The sequence below is a fragment of the Rousettus aegyptiacus genome, unplaced genomic scaffold, assembly GCF_014176215.1.
Source record: "Rousettus aegyptiacus isolate mRouAeg1 unplaced genomic scaffold, mRouAeg1.p scaffold_m13_p_1, whole genome shotgun sequence".
Classification (NCBI taxonomy): Eukaryota; Metazoa; Chordata; class Mammalia; order Chiroptera; family Pteropodidae; genus Rousettus; species Rousettus aegyptiacus.
Genome location: NW_023416284.1, coordinates 65,978,098 through 65,999,475, shown reverse-complemented (window position 1 = coordinate 65,999,475; position 21,378 = coordinate 65,978,098). Strand labels below are relative to the sequence as shown.

The 21,378-nt window shown below is 34.7% G+C and overlaps 1 protein-coding gene across 4 annotated transcripts in view; it reads left to right on the top strand.

Moving 5' to 3' along the window:
• ARHGAP29 (Rho GTPase activating protein 29) overlaps window positions 1-12,771 on the top strand; it is a 62,166-nt gene extending 49,395 nt beyond the window's left edge. For 2 of the 4 annotated variants that reach the window (XM_016158481.2, XM_016158484.2), the window contains 8 exons: window positions 404-502; window positions 1,513-1,652; window positions 1,908-2,096; window positions 2,624-2,761; window positions 6,521-6,753; window positions 7,965-8,295; window positions 8,423-8,531; window positions 10,644-12,771. In XM_016158481.2, coding sequence (XP_016013967.2) covers window positions 404-502; window positions 1,513-1,652; window positions 1,908-2,096; window positions 2,624-2,761; window positions 6,521-6,753; window positions 7,965-8,295; window positions 8,423-8,531; window positions 10,644-11,524 — 2,120 coding nt within the window. In that variant the 3' untranslated portion in view covers window positions 11,525-12,771. The remainder of the gene's footprint in view (window positions 1-403; window positions 503-1,512; window positions 1,653-1,907; window positions 2,097-2,623; window positions 2,762-6,520; window positions 6,754-7,964; window positions 8,296-8,422; window positions 8,532-10,643) is intronic. The other 2 variants (XM_016158480.2, XM_016158482.2) reach the window with 1 other exon arrangement.
• The last annotated feature ends 8,607 nt before the right edge of the window (window positions 12,772-21,378 follow it).

The following is a 21,378-nucleotide window of genomic DNA, read 5'->3' as shown; positions in this document are numbered from 1 at the left end:
TGTATGCATTTATTTATTATTTAATTCAAGAAACAATTAAAGACAACTTTAATATTGTGCTAGCCACTCTTGTCAGATGTTAGATGTAAGACATGAATAGAAAATACCCCCGTCTTCTAGCGCTTACAGTCTCTAGCACTGTCACAAGTTGCAGTTGAGGTCTCATTGGGATATATAATCCTCAATTTTATATTTTATTTGGAAAAGTTTTGGTTCAATTCACTTTTGCTCCCAGGAATAAGTATCAGACTTCCCTGTATCCAAAGTCTGAGAATGGGAGCAAATATTTTACATGGTCACTAATAAAACAGTATGATTGCGCTATTCAAAAAATGTTGTCATTATCCATTTATAAAATTCTAAAGTGCATGATCAGGTAATTATATCCATAATTTTCTTATAGGAGACTTTAATAGAAAAATTCCACGAACACCGTCCAGTGGAACCATGTCTTCTGCAGATGATCTAGATGAAAGAGAGCCACCTTCCCCTTCAGAATCTGGTATTGACATTCACTGAGTCAAGTGCTCACTAAACCAGTTGATTCAGTGGTTCTGCAAGATATTAGAAAAATAGTATAATTAAAGAATTATATTGCTGTGTATTAAACAAAAGACATTATAAAGACTCATATATATCCTGACTAATTATGAACAAGTATAGGTTGATAATATATTAATCAGATGTTACCTATACAAATATTACAACAAGCAGCAAAACTACTAAATCTAAAATGCATTAGCATGGCGCTAAAATAGGCTAGATATTTTGATCTTTTGCAAACTTAATATAATGACTTAGCTATCGAAAGAGTTGCAGTGCATGAGAAAACAATCCTCTTCAAAAGAAACAGTGCAAGCAACTCAGCAGGAAAAGTAAATAAGTATATTTCTTGAGGATAAGGAAAATTGTGGATGTTGAAGGATATAAAAGAGAATTATGTTACCTTAGTGACTTTATTTTGACTCATATAAATTAGTTTTGTGTATTTGAAACCTGCAGTTACCTGTTTTGGCATCACTTCCTAAAGTAATATAACATTTAATCTCCAGTAGGATATTGATGTATAGCTAGCTAGTACTATCTATAATTTTATCATAATTTAAGAATAGATTTATCCTTAATGCAAACAATGCTGACACACTAACCTCATACAGCAAGTTTTCTTTGAAGCTTTTGTAAGGGCATTTTTTAAGAATATAATGCTGTCTATGTAACACCCTTTCCGTCTCTATAAAGGGCATATTAATAACAGCGTAAATTTTTTAATTCTGAAAACATTATGCCGTGCCATTTTAGAAGTATCTTACTGGTTTGGTAGTGATTCTTACTCATCACTAAAATGTTTGATAAATGTGTGCCTCGTGAGAGCTCTCTAAATTAGATGCTTATTTTGATGTTACATAATATAGGAATGATTGCAAAGTCTAAAGATTTTTCAAAATATACTATCATATGGTATAATTTTTGTCATCTTATAAGTCTTACATAGTAATCTATTTCTGTTTCAAGGACCCAATTCCCTTGGAACATATAAGAAAACATTGATGTCAAAGGCAGCTCTCACTCACAAGTTTCACAAACTGAGATCCCCCACAAAATGCAGGGATTGTGAATGCATTGTAGTATTCCAAGGTGTTGAATGTGAAGAGGTAAGATTATCCCCTTTATGCTTTTGCTTTACTTTTTTGTTATTAATTTTACTGACTAGGCTGTTTTGCAAATATAATTTTAACAAATTGAAAATGTACCTTCCATAATATTATATTTTATTTTGCTATTAAATGTATTTTAAATACCACAAATAATACCTTCTAAATTCATTTTCATTGTGTCACACTACCTATAATTTGTTGTGAATAGTTTTAAGGTAAGTTAACCAGTTTTAAACTATCATTTTCTTGCAGTGTCTCCTTGTTTGTCACCGAAAATGTTTGGAAAATTTAGTCATCATTTGTGGTCATCAGAAACTTATGGGGAAAATACACTTATTTGGAGCAGAATTCACACAGGTTGCAAAAAAGGAACCAGATGGCATCCCTTTTATACTCAAAATGTGTGCCACAGAGATTGAAAACAGAGCCTTGTGTCTACAGGTATGTTGTAACTCTTAAAATGAAAATTTTTAAACAAATGCCTGTGTGATATGTTCTCATGATAAGGAGACTTTAAAAGAAAACAGTGCATATCTATGGCCATGCCACCCTGAATAAGACCTATCCTGTCTGATCTTGGAAGCTATGCAGGATCAGGCCCGGTTAGTACTCGGGTGAGCAACCACGTAGGAAAACCATGTGCTGTAGGCTTAAAAAAAATAAATAAAAATTTTGAAAAATACAGGATTGTAAACTGACAAGGTCCTTGCAATCTTTGAGGTCAACCAAGAGTTGCCTCGCCTAAAAAAGAAAAAGAAAAGAAAGGAAAAGAAAACAGTGCTCTTAATTTTTAAGAAGTAACTGATTTTATTCAGATTTATTTGGAAAATATTACCTTATTTGGCCCAAGTTTTTTTTCTAAAATATTAATAAACATTGAAACAGACACATCAGATATATTTAGATGTCCACATGTAGCCATTTGTACTAAAGCAGAGTGTTTCAAAAATTTCCCCTTTCTTCTCAAGGGAATTTATCGTGTATGTGGAAACAAAATAAAAACTGAAAAACTTTGTCAAGCTTTGGAAAATGGAATGCACTTGGTAGACATTTCAGAGTTTAGTTCGCATGACATCTGTGACGTCTTGAAATTATACCTTCGACAGGTAAAGTTTACTTTTGAAAACTACCATTAAATAGAAAAGGGCAAAAATATTTGTATTTTGCTGATAACATTTGCTACACGTATATTTTCATTGACATAGACATATTAATATCTTTCTACTTATCATATAAATCAAACTATATATAAAATATATGTACAGTGTACAGACCAATAATAATAATAAAAACACTTTTCTTCACCTAGCTTAACAAAATAGAACATTACCTTACTTTTTAGAAGAGCCCTGTGTGCCCCTGTCCAGTTGTAGCCTGCAACCCACCCCAGTGGTCTTTCCTAACCATGTTAATTACTCCCTGTCTTTTCTTAAAAGTCTTATTACCTATCGTGTATTCCTAAACAGTGTATCATTAAGTTTTAGAAAACTGAGTAGGAAGCATAAATTAGCTATATGAAGAAAGGCTATTATTCAAAATATTATATGAAAGATACAGTAAGTAGAACAATGTCTGGGTCGTAGTCCACCTTTACTTTCATTGATATTTTCAAATAGCTTTTGTGGGAAGTCATTGGGCAAGGTCCTGAATGCATCCTGGAAATTCACTGTATTTGGGGCATCAGGCAGGACTGCTCTATAAACTGGATACTGCGAGTTCAGCAGGAATATGATCAGGGAATGGACTACTCTATGTTTTCTCTTTCCATGCTCACTGTCATACCTGTAGGTTTCAGGATTAGGTCCAAGGAAAACACTTCTGTGGGATGAAGTAAGTGGCCTCAGAGGCTTCAGGCAGCAGCTTATGGAGGAGTTCACTGTCATGCAGAGCCAAGTATAAAAAAATGATCTGGGCCCAGCTGCCTTCTGTCCTCTGGTGAAGAAGAAACTGTTACAGAGAGCATAGTGATAATGATTCTTAATATGTGGATCTCGGGAGTTCTTTTCTCCCTCTGGGTCCTTTTTAACATGGCACATAGCTGTCATCCTGGGGTCACTCTTCTCTAGCCTCTTCTGGTTTGTGAGGGAACACCTGTCTTCCTGTCTTGGTTTATTCTCCCTTTTTGGTCACGCTCATCTTTTGAGCAATGTGGAATAAGAGTGTTTGAAACTTATTTGTCTGTGTTTATTCTACTTTCTTGAATGGGGGTGGAAGAGTGAATGGTAGGGAAGGTTATAGTATTCTAGGCTGGAAATTATTTTTCTTCAGAATTTTGCAAGTATTATTTCCGTTGTTCTCTTTGAAGCCTGAGATCCTTCTCATTCCTGATTCTTTGTATGTATTTTCTCTCAGAAAGCTTGTAGAATCTTCTTTTTCTCCCCATTACCCTAAAATTTCGCATGATATGCCTTGATGTGGGTGTAGTTTCATCTGCTATTTCAAGTACTCCATGAGCTCTATCAGTCTAGATACCTGTTGTCCTCTAGTTCTTTGAATGTCTATGTCACTGCTCATTTCTTCCACTCTGTTTTCTTCCTAGAACTTATATTTGGATACTGACAACTTGTATTGGTTCTGTAGTTCTTCTTTCTCTTTTATTCATTTATTTTTCTTTTAACACTTTCTAAGGGATTTTCCTATCTTCCACCCCTACTGTAAACCATTTCATTTCTGAGGTCCTGTTTTAATTTCTAAGAACTCTGGTTCTCTTTTCCTTTTATAGCATTCTTTCTTTTTTTTTAGTGAATGCAGTATCTTATCTACCCAAGGATATTCAAAACTTTTTTAAAAAGGGTTCTTTTCTATGCTTAGCTTCTAGTCCTATCTAATAGAAATATAATGTGAGCCCCATATATAATGTTAAATTTTCTAGTACCCATGTAAAGAGAAGAAATGGGTAAAGTTCATTTTAATATTTTATTTAATATACCGCAATTATCTGAACATCTAATCAATATTTAATTATTAATGAAATGTTTTATTTTTCGATTATTGTTGTCATGGAATCTTTAAAATCTGGTATTTTTCATTTAAAACACATGTCACTTTTGACCAGCCACATATCCAGTGCTCTGGTGGCTAGTGGTCACCATATTGACAGCGCAGTTCTAGACCTTCAAGTTGGTTCTTTTCCTATATCTTTTGATTTGTCTCCTGTAGTTGTTTGCTTAAAATGAAAGAGTTGGGAATTGAAATATCTTTGAAAGCTCTCGAACACATGAAATCTTTGAAGACTTTGAACTTTACTGTAGTATGATCTAAGTGGGCTGTTTGAGAAATACGTGTTGTCTGCATCTCTAGGTCTCTTCTCTTGGTCTGGTCTCATAGCCCAATATGCATGCTAAATGCAGAAATCCTAGAGTCTTCTTACTCTACTTGGCTCCCAGAGTTCTGGCACCACACCTCTAGGCAGTGAAAGACCTTTCTCTGGGGTATCAGGTAGTTGTCCACCTATTTCTTGTGCTTGTCATTGCTCATCCAGAGAACCGTCAGTTTATTAACACTGCCCGTAAGAGGAATCCTCAGGCTTCAGGGGAAGAGGCTGCTCAGGAGCATGGAGTAGAAACAAGGATCTAGAGATCTCACGCTTCTTGGGTAGCCCACCTTCCCCCAGGATTTAGAGGACCATGTGCTGACAATCTCCCTAGTCTCCTTAGGATCCTGTAAGCCATACTGTTGTTCATTTTGGAATTTTACCTTTCTCAGGCCTGCTAAGTCAGCAGTTGGTCATCTGCTCTTCAGCTTGTGAAATGTTGCTTTTGTCCATTCCTATTCTGTTGATTCTATGAACTTAACTGTATTTCATGGAGTTGCAGAGGAAAAGAAATTATGTAACAAATGTTAGACCTGCCATATTAGCCCAGGAAACTATTGATACCTCTTTAAACATATTTCACAGGATTCTCAGCTGAGAAATGGAATCAGAGTACCTTTGATTAACAGTGAATCATCCTTTATCTCTTCTAGCCAGTCAGGGAAAGGAAATGAATGGGGTCAATACTTTCAGTTCTCATTCTGTGTCAGGAATACTATGGGACCAAGACTTTAGTGTGGGAAGACATGTTTGATTCTATAGTTTTAGAGAGTAGCCTTCATTTTACTTAAGTACCATGTGGGAAATCTGAAACTCCAAGAGGCTAAGTTACCTTCTTCAGATCTCAGAGTGGTAGAGGCAGGAATTGATCTCAGAGCATCTCCTCTCTGGGACCAGCAGGGGAAACTGGATAAGCAGATAGTCTAGGACTTCAGCCAGCCAGAGGTGTGCTCTTTTCTACCACTGAACAGTATAAATATTGAAATGTTATGCCGGCCAGATCAAGGTGGCATACTCTTTGATAGTTTGAGGAACTTTTTCTGTTGACTTATGCCAATTCAAGTTGTTTTTAAAAATTAGATAAATAAAATGACAGTTTCCTTCTTATAAGCCATATTCTGTAATGCTTCTTCAGTCTGATATAAGTACAACACAAGGACCCTAAAGCATTTTGTTCTCTGTTTTCCTTATACCAATAAAATTCAGAACATAAGCTTTTTCTAATTATTTTGACTTATTTTGTGTATCATCCTGGGTTTGTTTCAGTGAAACAGTTGAAGATCATGCTCACTTTGAGGCAGTTATGAATGTAAGATTTAGAATTTTATTATCAGTCAGCTCATTTTTACTATAGATATGATTTATGGTGATTATGTTATATTGCCTTTATAGATCACATCTGTAGCAAAGATACATACATTTCTAAACATGGATTGACCTTAAGTCTTGTTCATCTAAGGGGACGTACCAAACCATTCAGTAGCTATTTAGTAGATATCGACAGGAGAAAAAAGGACAGAGTGATATTTCTAATGTAATTTTATTTCTTTAGCTTCCGGAACCATTTATTTTATTCCGATTGTACAAGGAATTTATAGACCTTGCCAAAGAGATCCGACGTGTAAATGAAGAACAAGAGACAAAAAAGGATACCCCCGAGGATAAAAAATTGCCGATTACGTGTATAGAAATAAACCGAATTCTTATAAAAAGCAAAGACCTTCTAAGACAATTGCCAGCATCAAATTTTAACAGTCTTCATTACCTCATAGTTCATCTTAAGCGGTAAGAACTTCTTATAAGACAAGCATCCATTAGTAGATGGATAACTCATCAGTTTAACTGCTTCTGTTTTTTAGAAAATTGTGGTAAAATACACATCCCAGATTTACCATCTTAATCATTTTAAAGTGTATAGCTCAATAGTATTCACAGTGTTGTGCTATTGTTTTTAAAATGAGCATTTCATTTCTAATGCATGTTAGGGAAAGGGAGCCATTGAACATATGTTCATGCAGCCAGTGTCTTTCCCTCAGATGCCCCTTGTGTTCTAGGCTCTGGCTGGTGAAACAAGAATGAAGACATAAGGTTTCTGTCATCTGTTGTGCTTATCAGCTTGGGGGTAGACCTGCAGACATGTACAGTGCAGCATCATGCTAATTCTAATGGAGCTATGCACAGCATGCACGGGAAGAAGGGGAAGGGGACCATGAGTCAGAGGAGGTAGTCCTGAGCCGAACTTGAAGAACTAAATAGTGGTTTGGTGGTAGAGAACATGCAGAAGAGCATTCCAGGCAGCAGTAATGGATATAGAGACATAAGAATCATTTTGCATTAAGGAAGTACAGATAATTTGGTTAGGCTAAGATATAGCAAGCAGTATCAGCAGCGAGCTAGATAGTGGCCTGGTAAATAAAGTCTTACACACTTGGCAAATAAGTTGACTGTCTTCCTTCTGTACCCACTAAGGAATTTTGAGCCAGGTATTTAACATACTCAGATTTGCCTGTTAGATCTTTCTGGCAACAATATATGGAATGGTTTCAAGGAGAAACCTTTACTGTACTTTAGATCTCCGTGAATAGTCATAGAATTAAAATGTGTTGAGAGCTTGAAGTAAGCCAGAGTAGAGGTAGTGGCAATAGAACTGAAAGAGAGAGGAATCTTTAGAGTGGAGAATCAACTAGGCCAGAAGACTAGCTGTGGGCCATCAGAATTTGACAATGATGCTTAAGTTTCCAGCACAGGGACCTGCAGCTTTTAGGGGTATTGTTAATTTCTAATGGTAAAACTCTAGTAGTCCCTTCCACTTACTTTCCATCCTGATACTGTGAAACCTAACTTGGTATGTGGTCAATATTTTATCAAATAAATATATCCTTTTCTTAGACTTCTGCAGCCCATTTTTCTTTCACTCTTCCCAACCTGTAGTAAATTACCATTAGGAAAATCTTAACTGGCCAATCCCATATAGCTGTACGTATTCTACTTTGTAGGGTTGTAGATCATGCAGAAGAAAACAAGATGAACTCCAAAAACCTGGGAGTGATATTTGGACCAAGCCTCATTAGGCCAAGGCCCACAACTGCTCCGATCACCATCTCTTTCCTTGAGGAATACTCCAATCAAGCGCAGTTGGTTGAGTTCCTCATTACTTATTCTCAGAAGATCTTCGATGGGTCTCTACAGCCACAAGATGCAGTTGTGTGTAATACAGGTGGTGTTGCAATTCAGGCCGATCAAGGCCGTCTTCCGAAGCCTCTGTTATCACCAGAAGGAAGAGACCCAGAACATTCCATGAAGTCACTATTTTTCTCTTCAAAGGAAGTGAGTTTTGACTTTTATGGAATTGTGTTGGAACTTTATAATGTTTATGTTAAGGTAAAAATCTTTGAATTGTTTTATTTTGAGATGTGTTGCTTCTTAAAGTTTAAAAATTCTTTTCCATCAATAGGATATCCATAAAGCAGATAGTGAAAGCAAAATTTTTGAATCGGCTACATCATTTGAGGAATCAGAACGAAAGCAGAATACATTAGAAAAATGTGATGCATGTCTCATTGGTGAGTGGCCATGTGAAATATATGTTTGCTGACTTAAAACTATGTCAATAAACCATGATTAAAAGCCAGGGTGAGTGCGGCTGAGAGAAGTCAAAAAAAGAAGCTTCTTTAGTAAATGGGTCTTTACGAGCTATTAAGAAAGTTGCCTTTTAGTGTTTAACTGTCATTCTCTGTAACAGTCTTTCTTACAAGAAGACATCTTGGAGTTCATGGAATTTTTTTGGTGCTCTTTTTGAAAATTTTTTGTCTTCATTTTTGCCATAAATTAAAGTTGTGGCAGAAATATATTGAGTAGTGTGATAGTTCATTAGCATCTCTGTTACTGTAGATCATTGTATTGGTCTAACTGCTTATATACAGTCAACTAGACTTCTAAAATTAAAAAAAAATAGACTCCTAAAACTCCTAAAGTTTTTTTCAAATGCTTTTACCTAACACCTGCCTTTTACACATTAAGCACACATATGTGTATGTTTTTATTTCCTTGACTGCAGTCATTTTATTTCACTGTATGATAATTTTAGTTGCAGTGATTTGTAGCGATCAAACTGATGGAAAGGCTTCCATTTATTACTGTAATTCTATACATTCCTAGAACTAAATTCCAATTTTTTAAAATTTGATGCATAATTAAATAGCCTGACTGAGTCTAAAAAGAAAAAGTAAGAGAGCTAACATTCATTCTGTATCCGCCTACTGTGTGCTAAGCACTGTGCTTATTGTTTGATTCTGTTTATTGATCTTCATAACAATTCCGTGCTATAAAGTAGGTGGTGTTAGCCCCATTCAATCTGTAGCCTAATAGTCTGAGAGGTGTGAAATCATGCCAAAAGTCATGCCCCTAATAAATTGTTCAGTCAGTATTTGAACCTACATTTCTGCTTATTTCACTACCCTATGATCTAGGGCTCCCAATTAGAATAGTTATAATAATAAATGTTAATTTTGAGTGCTTATTATGTACCAAAGAATTTTAAGCACTTTTCATAATTAGATCATTTAGGCCATACATCAACACAGATATAATTATGATTCCCTTTTGACAAATGAAGACACAAGGGACAGTGAGATTGCCTTGCCCAGTGCAGAAATGGTAGAGCTGAGCTAAACCAAGCAACTGGGCTTCAGTTTAGGCTATAAGTTTTTCCCTCAGAACAGAAGAATATACTTTGGTGGGTGAATACAGCCATACCACATTGAGTCAGGTACATGTGGGGAGGGACCTGGGAAAATAAAACAGGAGAGTATTGCTTTGGAAGCCCAGGGAAGAGAGGTCAGCAGTCTAAGGTGAGGAGGAAGGTGAGATGAGATGACTCCTGTCAGTGATTCTGATGGGCACCTGGCACCTGTCAACAGAATGCTGGCCAAAAGAGGAGTGTAAGCAGAGGGCTGGAATTTTCCAGAAATAGGAATTTTTTAGGGGAGATGCAGCCAAAAAAGGTACAGGGTTTAAAGGAGCTCAAGGTTCTATTTTGAGAAAATATGGGCCATGAGTTCAGACTTGATAGGAAAGAGAAGAAAGTAAGTCTGGGTGTAAATAGTAAATGGGGCAAATGGGCATTTTTTCTTAAAAGTATTCAACTCTAGTTGGACAGGATGAATGTTACAGTCCATTTATTAGTTGACCATATATGAAGGGTATCTAAGGCATTTCACAGGATATATTGTTGCTGTGGGTTGGGGTAACTGAAAAGCAGCTTAGGTGAGTTGGCAAAAGCCTTGGGATTCAAGTGCACAGCTACATGTTGTTGATGGGTAAATTGGTGTAACTTTTCTGAGGTTAGTTTACCAATGTCTCCCTACTGAAATCATGATAATCTTTTGACCCAACAAATACTTGTTGATGCATCACACATAAAAAGTTACTTCAGCATATGTTTTCTTTTTTAGTTTTTTTCTAAACTGCAGTGAATTTTGTTGCTAGTTATTATATTGATTTAAATAAATATAGAATTCTAATATTTTTATTCAGAGTTCACCTTTAAATCCCTCTGCATAGATAATTGAGAATAACTTGGAAAAAATATGTAAGACCCTTGAGAGCATGTTCATTCAAATTCTTGTTAGCCATGTGCCATGAAGTTTGGTTTTTAAATAAATCTCTTTTTTCAGACAACAGAGTCCATTTGCCTGTAGACCCAGAGCTTGAATCAACATCACAAAAGATAGAAGATGTTTGTAAATCCTCCAAGCCACTTACTCTGAAATCCGGAAGGGAAACAAATAGTGTTGTTGAGAGATGCACCCCAAGGACCAAGATTAGACCTGCAAGTTTGCCTGTAGATAGACTGCTGCTTCTTGCAAGCCCTTCTCATGAGAGAAATGGCAGAAATTTGGGGAATGTAAATTCAGACAAGTTTTTCAAGAGTCCTACCTTTGAAGGCTTTAATAGAAAAGACACCCCTGTTTGTTGCAAATTTGATGGCTTTGATCAGCAAACTGTACAAAAAATTCCAGAAAAACAGTATGGACAAAATGACCTAACTGCAAAGACCACAACGATTATGCCCAGTGCACTCCAAGAAGGAGGAGTGATGACGGGCATCAAGATTGGTGGGGATCAGCTACTCAGTGCCATCCAGCCCAGTAAGCCAAACACAGAACCAGCAAGACAGGTGTCACAGAGACGGTCCTCTGACTCATGCTCTGCTGCTCCTGTCAGAGCACCCAGAACACTGCAGCCCCAGCCCTGGACAACATTTTATAAACCACGGGTCCCCGCTGGTAGTATGAGAGGGGTTGAAGAGAAACCAGCACCCTCCCTAGCAGTGCCTACTGTCACAGATCATGCTTCTCAAGGGCATGTGCTGAAATCAATTCCAGACTCAGAAAATGCACCAATTTGTCCCATGCAGCCAGTTAGTAGTAAGAAGCCCAAAGAGAACTCTGAGGAGCGTGACTTGCCTGGTGTGCATCCAACATGTCAGAGACCGAGGCTTAAACGAATGCAACAATTTGAAGACCTTGAAGATGAAGTCCCACAGTTTGTGTAGGGTTGTCAAAATTCAACTTTTCTTTTTTAGTCATTTCGTTTTGTGATACTGTGTTTGTTTTATGGAAGAATTTTTGACAGGGCCTCTTGTATAGGATTGCCAAATTGTGGAGTTTGCTTTTTGTCATTGTATTATGTTATCCTCTGCTGGTTATATTGAGTGGTAGAATGTTTTGATAGGGCCACATCTGTGCCTCACTGGAATTACCTATTTCTGAAGTTGTGAATAAGTAGGTGGACTCGTATTTGTTAAAAGTTCATTGATTTTCCCCATAAAATGGTCCATTTAAATGCATCCCTAATATATGATTTAGTTCTCAATAGGTGCAAATGGGAAAAATCAGCTTTATTTTTTTGATGTGAAACTATGCTTATTTATAAAAGGAATGTTTCTGAATGCAAGTGCCTGAAAGATCTTTGTTTAGTATGTGTTTTTTTCACAAAATTTTTTAGTGCATTTTTGACCATTGTGCTTTTATGGTATGTATGTAACCTTTTTTTTTTTAATTGGCAATTAACTTTTTAATATTTACATAATGGCCAAAAGGCTCGCAAATATGTATTTAATTGCATATTAATTAATTGCCATATTTTACATGTGGTAGTCAGTTAAATCGTACCCCCCAAAAATGCACTTAAACCTGTTTCTAAATTATATAGTTCAGTTTTATCTTGTTTGGCTTTCGATGATTTTAATACATTTAATAGGTTTTCACCTCTTGGCTTTGTTCTACATAAACTTTTATTCAACAGTTCTCAACCTTTTGGTATTTCATATAATGGTCCAAAAAATGTTTTAAAATTCAATGTGTTTCCTCTTGATATTGTCTGGGTTTTTTTTTTTAAAAAACATTTCTTTCATATGAGATGTTTTTACCTGTGAGTAATTTTATATATGTTTTCTACCTGGACTTTTAACCATTGACAATGTATATTTCATCTGAATGGCGCAAAGATTTATTTAAATTGATTCAAATTATAGTTCAATAAGCCTCATTGTTTGCAATTTGAGAGGAGGTATAGATGATTGGACATATTTCATTTATAAAATTCCCAGTTTTTAGAGCTAGTGCAGTTCTGTTAGTTTCTGGGTTTTGTCATTTTGCCTAAAATAGGATGTAAAAGGGACACAAAATAAAATAGCCTCCTTTTATATACGTGAATTCTATTTGTAGTGAATGTTTTTGTACGACTATGTTATACTTGATAAAAATTATATATATATATAAACCTGTTAAATTATTTCCAGTTCTTGTGGCTTCTATGAAATTGTTGCCTCTTAGGGTATGAAACTTAAGGATTATTAACCACTGGCTTAGTGGTCAACACTCGGCTCATACATTCCCTTGACCACTACAACATGGAATACATTTCATGGAAAGTTAGATAGTTCTATATGACATTAAGGACTAGGGAGATATGAATAACCCTTTTGTGCTAGAGCCTTGATTTTAGTCCTCATTGTACAAAATATAAAAGAATTGTATTGCTACAAAAACCTAAAAAGAAAATAAGAGCCAACATTTATTGAGCCCTCTCTATGAACCATGAACTCTGTTAGGTTCCTACATAAACTATTTCTAGTTCACAGCAGCCCGTAATGGGTAGGTAAGTATTTTATTATTCCTGTGTTACAGATAAGGAAACTGAGGCTTAGTTAAATGATTTGTTCTAGGTTCCACAGATATAACAGTTGAGGTCAGGTCTCAAACACAGGGTCATCAGCTCCTGTTGGTCAGTGCTGTTAATTATCGTGTAATATCACACTAACCATCTCCAGAACTTTCTCATTATTCCATACTGAAAATTAGAAAATGTGCTTTTAAACGTCTTCAGTTTTGTTTTACTGTATTAAGATAACCCAGTGAAAGAATATGTCATATAATCAACTGCCCTCTTTGTCTCCCCTCCCTGTTAAACCTCACAAGTGAGAGTTCCACTTCTGGATTTTTTCTGCCTTTAGGGCTCTCCGGCATCTTGTCCAGCTTAAGTTGCCAGTGTGTAGATGGAACAAGTATCTCCTGAGAAGGTGATGCTATTTCTAGAGTACCCACAGTACACACTGTACCCTGATACCCGGTCACGTGGCAGTCATTCACCAGGAAGTCGTTTTATGATGCATGGAAAAAATGTGAGCCAAGGGAAAGAAAACAATGGGGAGTCCTTTTAGAGCTGCCAGACCGCCAGGAAGCCTCGTGGAAGTGGAAATCGTCTTCAAGTCCCCAAGAAGTCAGTTGTGAAGGGTCAATCGAAACTTCCCTCCAGAGGCTTGTTTTACATACTGAGAACTTAATTGGAATCTATGAGTTTTTAAAATTACTTTCAGTATATCATAGGCAGTGTATTTCTTTTGATACAGAAGTGAAGATATGATCCCTATGAGGGACTCGTTGCCTAGAGAGAGATCTCAGAGGCAAATAGAATCATACCTCACTTGCTTGGGTGATTGAATTTAAATACGGTACTATGCCTACACTACCCCAATTAACATTGTGTTACTGTTTTCGTACAACTATAAAAATCTCTTTAAAATGGCAACCATTTGTATATTTTTTGACAAGTTATAGTCAATGTAATTTTCTAGATTTATCTTTCTCAGAGAAAGGAAGTTTTGATGTGTTTATATGATTATATATGTAGACAATTCATTAACATCTACAGTTGAGCAAAGTTGCTACATTCACAATCAATATGGAAAAGTCAATTGTATTCCCTTATATCAGCAACTAGCAGAAAATGAAAGTTTTTAGAAAGATCTCTTAAATAATAGTATAAATTTTTTGAAATACTTAAGAATAAATCTAACAAAATATGTGCAAGATCTTCATGGAGAAAATTTTAAACTATATCAGGATGTATTTAAGGAAATAAATAAATGGAGTGCTCGATGATGTACATGGATCGAAAGCCTCAATATTACAAAGACGTTCATTTACTTTATGTATAGATTTAGTGTAGTCCCATCCAATTTAACTTTTGAACCATATGAGAGTAAGTTGCAGATAGTATGCTCCATTACCCCTAAATGCTTTAGTGATATTTCCTTAAAATGAGAACACTCCTACATAACCTTAGTATGACCACCAAAGTCAGGAAATTAATAATGACACATGATACCTAATCTGCAGACCACATTAAGATTCACAGATTACTTCAATAATGTTTCTCCCTGTTCCAGCATCCCAGTTCAGGATTACATGGTACATCTAGTGGCCCTCTCTCTTGTCTTCAGTCTGAAGCAGTTTTTCAGTCTTTTCTTTCATGACCTTGACATGAAGAGTATAAGCCAAGTACTTTGTGGAATGTTCCTCAGTTTTGGTTTATCTAATGTTTCCTCATGGTTAGAGTCAGGATAGACATTTTTGTCAGATATATCACAGGAATGATGTTGTATTCTCACTGTATCACACCAGGAGGTATACAATGTAATATTGTCCCATTCCTAGTGATGTTAACTTTGATTCCTTGGTAGGATAATATCAGGTTTCTCCACTGTAAAGTTAATAAGAAGAACTTTGTGGAGGAGATTCTTTGAGACCATGTAAATATCCTGTTTGTCATCAAATGGTCTCCAGTTAGAGTCCAGTAACACTTGACACAGATGATATTATTCTGGTTGCCAAATGGTGAGTCCATCGTTACTTATGCTTTGATTGACATTCTACAGTAAGGAAGAGCTGTCTCTTCTCCATTTGTTCATGTCTTTATTCATTTATATCATTATGGACTCATGGATTCCTACTTTATTCAGTAAGTTATAATATATTACTGTCATTTATTTTGACACTGAACTTTTGCCAGATTTGGTCTACGGGAATCTCTTCGAGTTCACTTTTATGTCCTTTTGACTTTTTGAGCTCTTATTTTTTGGCACATCAAGGTGTTCTAAGCTTATCTGGGACTTTTCCCTGCCCCAGCCATTTTTCCAAGGAGCCCTGGTTCTTTAAAAGGAAAATGGTATATGGAAAATGAGCTGAGAAGAGCCCGTTGCTATTTATAAGTCATTGGTTTTAAGCCCTATTGGTACACAGATCAAAGAAATAAATGTGTGAATACACGGATGTTTATATGTTCTTTTATGTACATACATATTGAAAACCTTGAGTTCACATAGATACTTTCAATCCTAGTTCAATACTTCGAGATTTAATCTAGTCTTTACATACTTGTAACTCCTTTCTTTCATAGTGAGAAACCTGGGTCCCGTGATCCTAAATACATTATTTCCTCACTCTTCCTTTATGTTCCCACCTCCTGACAATGCCAGCTGTTGTGTTGGCCCAGATAGCCCCAGAGATGCAAAGTAAGTGCTCAGCTATTGCTGCACTGGTCCTGATTTCCTAAAATGGCAGTTTAAATGCTACCCACGAGGACCACATCAGCTGAACCCTTAACCCCAGTGGTTTCAGTCCTAACCAAGTCATTTAAATCCCGGGCCCTGGTCATCTCGCTAAATCCTTGACCCCAATAGGAAGAGGAAGGAAGGGACAAATTTACAATCTTTGATAATGAGCAGCTATTAAAAACTTGTTTATTGAATTTACTAGGAAAAAGTTTTAAATGGTTATAGATATTTATAAGAAATGTTTAAACAAGAGGATATATTTATGAGATTATACAAACTTGTACATTATTTGCCATCCCTTTTTTTTGTCTCAGCTCTAATACTTGCATATATTGTTAGGTAGTATTAGTATTTCCTATAATAACTGCATTACATATTAATGTGTTTTTTAATGTCTTTATAATCGACCCATTTAATTACTCTGCATAAGTATGCATAAGATTAGCATACTTTCCAGAAAATAGAATGAAGAGACTCATTTTTATGTTTCTGCATACATAAAATTAGCATACTTTTCAGAAAGTAAACTAATTATCCATGTTTCTGAGTTAAAGTTGTATTTGGGTGTGTCATTGGCTTTTAAGTAAATAAACAAAAGCCTTATATCACATGAAAACCTATCTCGGTTTGTCAAGTATGGCCTTGCCCACTTGTTACAGGATATTTTAAATCTTCCTTCTAACATTGAAAGAATTGGAAAGAAAAGATTGTGTAACAGTGTGAATAGACTATGTGATCTCTCATTATCTAGGGAGTGCTAATAAGTGAATGTGACCCCAAAATTTAAAAATCAGGAGATAGACTAAGTATGATAAGATTTTCTTTACAGTTGTAGGCATATGACAGTTGCTGTCTGCCAAATTAATTACCTGTTATCTCATTTCATTTTTCATCAGAAACTCACTATTTGGGATATCCTTCCAACAAAATCAAAACTTTCCTGTATACAACTATTTTCTCCACAGTTGCCAGTCAGATCAGAATGTGTCGTGATTCAACTCAGGACAAAGAAGTGAATCTACGAATTCTCCACATACAAATGCAGATACATATTTAATAATTCAGATTCAATTAGAGTTTTAAATGATTTTTGTTTTAAATAGATCATAAATGCAGAAGTGTGTAAATGTATATGTATCATTTAAAGAAGAAATGATAAGGGGGTTGCTCCCAACCCCCTTAATGCAACATTAAGGAGCCACCAGAGCACCTCTTCCTGATCACATGCCTGCCTCTCTCAGCACCAGCTGTAACCACTACCTTGAATTGTATATTAATCATTCCCTGGCTTTTTAAATACTGTGAAGTATTCCTGTGGTAAATATACTACAATTTATTACTCAACCCACTGTTGATAGACATTTTGGTTGCTTCCAGTTTTTTGTTTATTTTTTGTCACTATGAACAATGCTGCATTGAAAACTTAATTCTTTTTCTTTCCTTCATTTTTTTTTTTTAAACAAACCTGCTTTGTGATTGTCATCTCATTTAATCTTTACCAAGTTAGGTATTTTTAACTGTTTTTTTCAGATGAGCAAGTAGACCTCAAAGAGATTAAATAACTTATTATAAGTTATATAGTTAAAGGATTCTAGTACTCGAACCCACATCTTTACTATAAATTTTGTCTTTAAATTCTGTTTATAAAGTCTATCTAAATTATCTTATCTTTACTTTTTTAAGATGGGCTGTCATAAATCATATACTTTAAGGCTATATATTTTTTCTAATGGTTGGGATACCGACGTTTAGGGTTATCATATCCCAACTCCAAGATCATTTTTAGTGTGTGTATATTAAAGCTTATTTGTTTAGTTGAAACTGTTGCATCTAAAACTGCCAAAGTTCTTCTGGGTTACAGTCAGTTTTGTAGGTTAAACTTTGCTAATAATGAGAGGACAACAGAGCAGGTGACAGAATAAACAAGCTTACACTCTGCCTCAGAATAGTTGGGAAAACAAAGCTGTTATTGTGAGTTGAAGATTTTAAGCATAGAGAGAATAAGGTTTGTAAAGAGATCTACTCATAATGAGAAAAATAGGCAGTAATCCAGGTGAGAAATAGGCCCTAAATTAAGCCACTGTTTCTGGGGATGATGACCTAAATTCCAGTTTAATTTTAGGAACATAATTGACAGGGATTAGTGACCCATGGTGAATGTGGAATTGGTGAAGGTTGAGGGTGGAGCTGAGCAGGGTAGAGAAAGGGATGCTTAACCTGGAAACGAGAAGTGATAGCTTTCTTCAAATATCAGATGCGAAAACAAAGAAAGTTAAACATCTTGTTTGTTCTTTTAGGCAGAATGAAGTCCCATGACAGAGTTAAACAGAGGCAGATTTTGTATTAGTACTCTCTAAGAAAGCAGTTTCTGGTTAGAACTGTTTTCGAGTGGAATGTATTTTCTTGCAGTTTGGTAAGCTTTCAAAAACTGGAAGTGTTCAAAGTAAAAAAGATATAACCATCTACAAGGATTATTATTAGGGAGGAAATGGGCTAGATGATCTGCAAAGTCTTTTCAAATTCTCATACTGTGACCTTCAATTTAAAGTGATTGAGATGTTTTTAGGTGCTAGAAATCCTAAAATCATTACATTAAGCAATTTCACTGTTTTCATTTCATCACTGTTATTAATGTCAGCCAAGAAGTATTTAAACCTCATTACCTAGAAAACTTATCTTTGAAGTGCTGGGGGTGGGGGCGGGGTGGAAACTTGTCAACCCAAAATTCTATAGAGTAAAAATATCCTTCAGAAGCGAAGTGACAAACAAAAAAAGAGAATAAGTGCACAGCAGGCCCTCATTAATCAAAATTTTGTAGACAGGTCTATAGGCAGATGGAAAATGATTCCAGATGGGAATACAGAAATGCAGGAAAGACTGAAGACCTCTAGAAAGGTGACTATTAATGAATATTGACTGTTATAAATTAATAGTAATGTGTAGTATAAAATTTATGTAGAGTTAAAATACATGGCAACAGTAATAGAAAAGGCAAAAAAAAATGGAAGTATGAAGTTCTGGCATTATGGAGGAAGTGGTAAATGTGTTAAATTTAAGATACATGTTAATGTCAAAAAGAATAAATTAAAAGGAGAGAAAAATGAAATATTTGAGTATTCTGAAAGACAAGACAGAAGAAAAAAGTAAAATAGAAAATAAATAGTTGGATAGGAAATATAAAATCATCTACATTAGTAATTGCACTAAATTAAAAAGTACTAAATACTCCAAGTAATAAACTAATGTCAGATTAGGGAAGAAGATGAAACCTAGCTAACTCCTGTTTACAAGAGACACATCTTAAATGAAGTCACATAAATTACAAGAACAGAAAAAGATAAACCATACAACTACTAATGAAAAAAATTGATGTAGTTATACTAATATCATATAAAAGTCTTAAGTCAAGAAGCATTACTAGAGATAAAGAGGGATATTCTGTAATAATAAGTCAATCTATAAGGAAGGTTTCACGATTATGAATAATGTTTCAAATGCTTAAAGCAAAATAGACAAAGGAAAAACAGACAAATCCACAATCATAAGCATTATTTTAACATACCTCTGAACAAACAAAGAGTATTAAAAATATGGATCTGCAGAACAGTTAAACTTGACTTAATTCAGGTAGAGAACACTATCAACAATGACAATTCATATTTTATTTAAGCCCATATTTAAAATTTACCCAAACTGACAATAATCAGGTCATAAAACCGCAAAACATTTTAGAGGATTGAAAAAATTCAAAATATGCTCTCTGACCTCAGGGAAATGTTGATAGAAATCAGTAACAAAGATAACTAGAAAATCCTCAAGTACCTGGAAATTAAACAGAACACACTTCTAAATATCCATGGATCAAAGAATAACAACAGACATTAGAAAATATTGTAAACCGACTAATAGTGAAGATCTGTTATATCAAAAATCATGGGCTACAGCTAACACAATGCTTAGAGAGAAATTTATAACCTTAACTGTATTTACTATAAAATTAGACAAGTTAAAATCAATTAAATTTCATCTCAAGACACAAGAGAATAGTAAATCAAACCCAAAGAATGTAGAAAGAAGGAAACAATAAATATTAAATATCAGTGAAATAGAAAACAAAGCTAAAGAAAAAAAGTAAAACTAAAAGCTTATTCTTTGAAAAGATTAAGAAAATTGATAACCCCCCAAGAAAATCAATAAAAAAAGAAAAAAATAACATTAAGAATGAAAAAGAAAATATTATTAGAGATTCTATAAACATTGAAAGATGTGATATTGCGATGATTTAATAACCAACTTAAAATCAATTTGAAAATTTGAAAAAGAACAAGTTCCTAAAAAATTAAACTGACTAGAAAATCTGGAGAGTTTCCATCTATTAGTGTATATTGAATCAGTTTCTAAAAGACTTTTTACAAAGAAAATGTAAGGCCTTACTAGTGAATTCTTTTAATCATTTAAGGAAGAACTTACTCTAACTTTATACAAATTTTTCCAATACATAGAAAAAGGAATACTTCCAAATTCTCTAAATTTATCCTAAGCTCAATACCAAAATCTGGCAAGAATATTACAATATGTAGAAGAAAAACTTATACAAAAAGTATAATGTATTACTACAAAGTGAAGTTAGTTTTCTATGTAGGCAAAAATGGTTTAACATTTGAAAAATCAACAAATTTATCATATTGCTTTTTAAATGGAGAAAAATATAGTTATCTTAATAGATGCAAACTGAAAAAAGGATTCGATGAAATTTAATGGTCATTTATAATAAAAACTCTTAGTAAACTTCCCTAAACTGATAGAGATGTAGTCTACAGCTGTTATATTCTGTGTTAAAATATTGAAGCTTTCTCCCTCAGATCAGGAATAACACAATGATACCTACAATCACTACTTCTATTCAACATTGTACTAGAGATTCTAGCCATAAGGTAAGGCAAGAAAAAGAAACGAAAGGCATAATGATTGAAATGGAAGAAGTAAGGGCCATGTGTTTGCTGATGATCAATTATGTACATAGAAAATACAAATGAACTATTGTAATTAGTTGGACAGATTGAGTGGTATGGTTCATTAGTTGATCAGATATGACGGACATCTAAGGCATTTCACATGATATACTCTCACTGTGGACTGAGTGTAACTGAAAAGCTGATTAAATGAGTTGGCAAAATGCTGTGATTCAAGGTCATGCCTATGATTGGTTGGCATGAAATTGGTCTAACATTTCTGAGGTTAATTTACCAATGTTTGCCTCTAGAAATCATAATAACCCTTTGACCCAGCAATTTCACTTCTATGTATATGTCTTATGGAAATACTTGCTGAAATTTTCATAAAAAGAATTTCACAGAAGCAATATTTTTGAAAAACTTAAGTGTGTTTTGTAGCTGGTTATTACATTAATTTTAACACACACACACATATAATTTTATTCAAAGTGTACCTTTAATCCTTTAATATAACTTTAGGGATACGTATTTCTATCAAGTAAAACAATTTTTGTC